The 6,370-nt window shown below is 64.0% G+C and overlaps 1 protein-coding gene across 1 annotated transcript; it reads left to right on the forward strand.

Annotated features, from left to right (window-relative positions):
- Positions 1-5,845: 5,845 nt before the first annotated feature.
- LMJF_30_1420 (putative ama1 protein) lies at positions 5,846-6,370 on the forward strand (the record flags this gene model as incomplete). Its single annotated transcript, XM_001684684.1, has 1 exon — positions 5,846-6,370. The coding sequence occupies one exon, from the start codon at positions 5,846-5,848 to the stop codon at positions 6,368-6,370; it is 525 nt and encodes a 174-aa protein (XP_001684736.1).

Here is a 6,370-nt window from a genome sequence, read left to right on the forward strand (position 1 = left end):
CCGTGTGTCTTGGCAGCTATCAAGGGCGAGGAGAGGAGGGGTTAGGGCGCTGCGAAAGGTGGTGGGTCGCCTTGGGGAGGGAGCTGGCTCGCTGCCGTGTGGGCGTTGCTTGACCGCTCCTTCACTGAGGAAGACGCAGAGCTAGGCGGAGGAGAGGCTGCAGTGAGTGGTGGTGGGAGAGCAAAGCAGGAGGAGGCTCGGCAACGCGCGTCTCTGACCGACGATGCAGTGCTGTCCCCTCCTTTTGTTCGGACTGTCATCCTCTCTCTTGGACCCCCTGCTCTTGTTGATGGCGAGGCTATAATGTGGTGCCCGCACTTTTTCTGCTCTCTGCTTCTCTGCGCCTCATTCACGGCTCTAATCTTGCTTACCTTGTCCTCTCCCTCGTGCTGCCTCCCGCTTCCCTTCCGTCTTATTCCCGCCTCGCCGCCCTCTCTCCCTGGCGCCGTTGCCGCGTTGGAGGTGCTTCTCTTGCGTTTGCTCTCCTCACCTCATCGTTTTTTTTTTCTTGCTCGACCGCTCCCTCCTGTGGCCCCCTTTCCCTCCCCGGGACCCCGCCGCGGCCGCCCTCCCTCTCCCTCCCCCCTCTCCCTCCCCCCTGACACCCACCCACCGTCTGCGCCATCGCGTTTATCTCCTCTTGATCTTCCGGTGCATTATGCGCGTTCTTTTGTCTTCCCCACTAATTCAGCCAGCGTTGTCTTTTCGCCTTCTGCTTTCTCTTTCGCCGTGCTGCTGCTTTGCGTTGTACGAATGGGGCAGCACCATTCCTTGCGTTCTTTTTCTTTCCTTGGTTGCTTTACGCCCGTGACGATGCCGGCCACCTCAGTGCGTGGCATCAGGGGCCCGTGCCCCCACACTCTTTGTGGGGAAGCCGAAAGCCCGCAGCCTGGCCTCGGGTACGGCGGCGGACTCTTGGTGTCGGCGGGCAGGCGTGCGCTGGCGGTGTGCCGGAGAGACTTGCGGTCGCGACGATGTTTGTTCGGCATCGCTGCGAATCGCGTCGGTGATTCAGCAAACATGTGTGTCCGCCTACCGCCTCTCTGCGTTGGCTTCGTTGCGGTGATGTCGAGTGTCATCCTGGTCCTGGGCTGCGCTGTATGCAGTGGCGTTGCAGTGGGCTGAGCGACGCTGAACGGTGTTGGTCGGCCCGGCTCCTTGGAGAATCGCCGATACAGGCCTGTAGGGCATTTGGTGTGCCTGGTTTTCCGCCTTCCGGTGTAGCAGGGGACACAAAGCGCGGTGGTGGCGTCTCTGTGCTCGTACAAGAGGGCACGCGCGTAGGTGTGGGCCCTCTCGCTCTGGAGAGCGAGGTCGCAGCAGTGGCGGTGTGGCTTTGCTGCAACGACCCTAGCAGAAGGATGCACTTCGCGTTTGGCTGCATATGTAAGAGTGACGTGGTTGCACGGGGGGTTCTCGACCGGGTACCCAGCGACGTCGCGCCCGGTCCTCGCGTCATTGGAGCGGACGCCGCCCCGCACCACCCGATGCGGGGCAGGAAAGGGCTACCCGACCGGGCTGGGGCGATTCTGCACGAGTGCCTCCATGACAAATACTTGGCATGCGCAAGCGACGAAGACACGTCGACATGGCACAGCGCAGACGGGGCCACGGGGACGCCACCGCACGCCACCCTGGCGCTCGACTGCCTCGTCTGTAAAGGGGGCGCCGTCACCACGGCGCGATCCGGTTCGCTGCCCGACCTGAGGAGGGGTACGGCCCGCCGCCGCCAGTGATGACTGGCGCCGCATTACACTCCTTTCGCTTTGCGGACGGGGAAACTGTGCGGCGCCCTGATTGCGAGATCGAGCCGCAAAGACCGTGCCCCGCTGGCCCACGACCACCACAGCAGCACGAACGCGCACCGGGGAGGGAGGACGAATCGCCCATGCAGCCAGGCCGACCACAGCCCCCCCCCCCCTACACACACACACACACACACACACACACGCACGTACATGCACAGCGACACGGTGCCCCCTTGCGGATGAGGCCGATTTGCTGACGAATAGCAGCAGCCACCAGGAAAGCTGTCGCACATGGTAAGGCCGCTTGTAGACCGCCCCGGACGCCCCAACTGACGCGGCTGGGGGCTGCTGTTGGGAAGGCCCCCTGCGCGTCGCCCGGGCATGGCCCTGTCGGACGCGCTCATCAAGGAGCAGCACAGAGCCAGTCTTGAGGGATGGATACGGCCCTGCAACGCCCTCCCCCACAGTGACCCTCGATCACGGGCATGCATCCAGGCTACCCATGCTCTGCGCACACTGCGCGCACCAGCAGTGTGCCGAGGCGACCGCCGCCTCAGCGCGAGCGGGCAGGCCAACGTATTGGCGAGGATGCGCCAGCGGAAGGCGACGCGACACCCGGCAGTCTCCTTCGCGCCCCACCGCGTTCTACGGAGACCCTGCGCCACGCCCTTCAAACCGCTCACGATGGGCGGGCTCGAGGTGGCACCCCGTGAAGCCCGCTGCGGCCCTGCCCCGGGCGTCGACGAAAGCCGCTGTGCGAGTGTCGAGGCCGTCCCGATGCAGGTCAGGACCGCGCTGCTCAGCATCTAAAACCAGAGGGTCGCCACCGGCTGCGCCCCTACTGCATGGAAAGAGGGGCCCACTGTGGGCCCATCCTGTGGCCGCACAAGCCCGGTGGCGATCCCGTGTCCCACGGCCCTTGTGACGCTAGCCAGCAATCTGTGCAAGTTACTCGAACGAATGGTCGCGCGACTTTCTGGAGGACGGGCTCGAGCCACAGCAGTCCGACCTCCGGCCGCACCGCTCCACCGCAGCCCCCCTCCCCCCGGGCTCGCTCCTTCACAAAGCAGTGCAGCCCTGACAGGGCACCAAGGCATGCGCAGTGCTTGCGGGCTCTGCGCTCGCGCGCTTGGCTCGGTCGATCACGGCGCCCTCACGACGGCGCTGAGGGGGTTCGACGTAGACCCACGCCTTACTCGCTGGGCCATGGAATTCTCGGACGATCGTCGCGCCTGTGTTGGCTTCCGCACGCGGCGATCGAAGATGGCCGAGTTTGCATGCGGAGCCCCCCAGGGATCAGCCGTAGGCCCTCTTCATCATTGTGGTGGGCTCGCTGAGTGTGGAGCTCAACGCAACACCCGAACTGCACCACGCCCCCTTTGCTGATGGCCTCGCACTCCTCACACGCTCCTCGGACATGGTTGCCGCACGGGCCACAGTGCAATCCGCCCTCTGGTGGGTGGGGCACTGGACGCTGGAGCGCTTTGTGGAGATGAGCACTCGCCCTCCGCGAAAAGAACAAAAACTACGCAGTACACACTCTCTGGTGCGCGACACTGCAGCCAGCGGCAACGCCCCGTCGCCCGCTCGCACTTGGAAGTGGATCGCTACCCCTGCCTCCTCGGCCTGGACGTCCAGCCAACGCCGCGCACTGGTCGACACGTTGCAGGAGTCATCGAAGCGGCCACGGCTGGACTTGCCAGGCTGAGGGCGGTCGGCTGGCACAAATGTGGTCGGTCAGCGGCTCTCCTCCGCTCTTGCTACACCGCCCTTCTTGAGCCAGAGCTACTGTACGGTGCCCGTCGCCTGGTGGGACCGTGCTAGCAGAAGCTGCAGCAGGTCCCTCGAAGACCTTCACGCTGAGGCAGCCGCGGCCATGGTGGGTACCGCAATGTGCGCAGAGAGCAGAGGCCTACCCGAGGAGGTCGATCCACTGCCCCTCGACTCCACAGTGCTGCTGCGCCGCACCCGCCTGTGTCTCTCCTCGACCGCGCGAGGCGGCTTCCTTGTGCATGTGGCGCGGCCGGCGCACACGCCGGATGCCGGTGCTGCCACAGCGCTTCGGCGGCTCTCATGCGGGCATGCAGGCATTGGCCCCTGCGGGGCTCCGCATGCACACGCCTCCCTCGCGCGCTGCGGTCGCGTGCGCCTCTCATGTCAGTCTGTCTTTGGCCAGTGTGGGTTGGCGCGCACCGGCAAAGATGACAAACTTGCAAGATCGGCAATGCCAGAGGAGCCGACGCCAACAGCATGGATCACGGACCTGGTCACCGGTCTCAGACGCCGGGCCGCCATCCCCCGCAACCGCGGTACACGATGCGACGCGCGACGGCAAGCGATACCTGGCGGCGGCCGTCCCACACCAGAGGAGCAAGAATGCTGAGCTCACGAGGCGACAGGCGGCCATCCTCGCCCAGCTGCGCACCGGCACCTGACCGTACCTTTGGACTCCTGCAGCGGTGGGCGACTGGCAGAGACGAGATGGCGTGCAGCCCACACGCAGGTCGGCGTGGTGCCGATGGCGCAGGACGTACTCGGGGAAGGGATGGGGAAGGGCAAGAGGAGCCGGGTATGGACACATGGCTCGATTCGACGGCCGACGGCTCCCCGCAGACGACCAGGCTTCAGCCGTCGTGCCACAGCGGTAGGGCGAGCTGTGGTTGCATGCGCGTACTTGACGACGTGGTTGGGATAAAATGGCACACTGAACAGAAAAAAGCAGGAGCTCAAGATGGCTGTATGTGGACCTGCGTGGGACGCTTATCGCCCTCACGCACCTACACGGACGACCACATGAGCGAGCGCGATAGAGGGGCTGCGCGCACGGTGTGCTGCGCGCACGGTGTGCTGCGCAGGGGTTTGCTATGGATCTGCCTTGTTATCGGCGCTTGCTTTGTGCGGCACCCTAGGCGTGCTGCACAGGAGCGCGAGTGGCAGCAGAGGACTGCACAAGTTCCTCATCGCTTGGATCTCAGGCGGACTCGCACTGAGCCGCACGCGAATGTGCGAGGTGTAGGAAGCAAGTCATGGTGCAAAGAAAAACGCTGATGACGCACCATCGGCGTGACGCGGGTGAAAAGCGAATGCGGAGGGAGGAGAGGGGACGCGTCTCAGGGCACGGTGGATGCCTACCCCCTCCCCCGTCCCCTCCCGTCTCGCACGGTTGCCCACAATTCGGTGCCGCGTTGCCCGGGCTCTCGCCTGCCGTGTCGGCCATGAAGAGGTTGTAGCGGAGCAGAACAGAGGTGAGGGGTAGGGTGGCGGCCGCCAACGCCCTTCCTGCTCGGCCGCTCCCGCAGACAAAAGTGGTTGCCTGTTGTGCCCCTTCTCTCTGCGCACTAGAGCGAGTGCGTGAGTGTGCGCTGCGAGATGGACATGCATTTCTCTCCTACACGGGCACACAGGCACACGTGTACATGCGCATGTCCGTTCGGGCAACGCGCGGCTGTCTGCCTCCCTCCTCCCATCTCGCCCTCTCTCTCCCCTTCTTCTTGTCTCTCTCTCCCAACACCATTCCACGCGGCTGACCTGCATGGATCGCCGTTGGCGCCCTCCTCGCAATCAAACACAAGAAAGAACGCCGTCTGCTCTCATCTTCCCTCTCTTTGCCTCGTTTCCTCCTTCCGCCCCTCTTCCTCTCTCTCTCCAACGCCCCTCTCCCTGCCGACTCTTGTTCTCGCGCGTGCGCGCGTGTGCGGCTTCCATACTCCTGCACCCACTGCGGCCCTCCCTCCTCACGCCGTGTGTCTGCCGCGTCTCCGTTCTCGAACCCTCTCTGTTTCTCTCTTTGCTTGCGCTGTCTTTCTGCTGATTCGCTCGACACTTTTCCGTGTGCGACTCTGTGTGTCTGCGGTGACTCCGGGCACCGTGCCGCGCTCGCACATATTTCTGTATACCCGGCGACGTACACGGGCGCTCGCACGTACTCGTTGCGGTCGTGGCAGCCCCTCCTATTCCGGCTCTCGTGCGCACACAGCCTCCCGTCACGCAACGCGACCATACTAATTCAGCCCCAGCTCGGCTCTGCCCCTCCAGCTGACAAGGTCGGTGACGAGTACAGCTCTCCTCCGCCTCCAGCTGCTCAGTCTCCCTCCAGCATGCTGCAAGGTCAGTACGATCAGAAGCCTAATGGCGGCCCTCAGTATAACCAGCCGCAGGGGCCCGGGCAGAACGTCTACACCGGCAACCCGAGCAATCCGCCAGGCAGCCAGTCGGCAGTCTACTACCGTGAAGGTCCGTGGCACTACTCGCTGTGTGTGTGCTGTGAAGACATGGACTCGTGCTGCGAGGCGTGTTGCTGCTTTTCTTGCCAGGTGAGCCGGCAGTGCAATATGTTCATGTACAACCGCAGGGAGATCCACTGGCCTTACTGCTTGCTCATGACTTTCTTGGATTTATATTTACCGTTTACTATCTCGTGGGTGTTCGTCGGCGAGACACGTCGGCTAGCGCGCGAGCGGTACGGCATTTCCGGCAGTAGTTGCGAAGACTTCTGCATCGGCTACTGGTGCCGCACCTGCTCTGCGCAGCAGGTGCTGCTGGAGATGATTGTAATGAACGAATTCCCAGGGGCCACGTGCTACGAGGCTGCCCCTCAGCCCGCGGCCAACCGGATGGTCTAA

Source organism: Leishmania major, chromosome 30 (genome assembly GCF_000002725.2).
Source record: "Leishmania major strain Friedlin complete genome, chromosome 30".
In the NCBI taxonomy this organism is placed as follows: domain Eukaryota; phylum Euglenozoa; class Kinetoplastea; order Trypanosomatida; family Trypanosomatidae; genus Leishmania; species Leishmania major.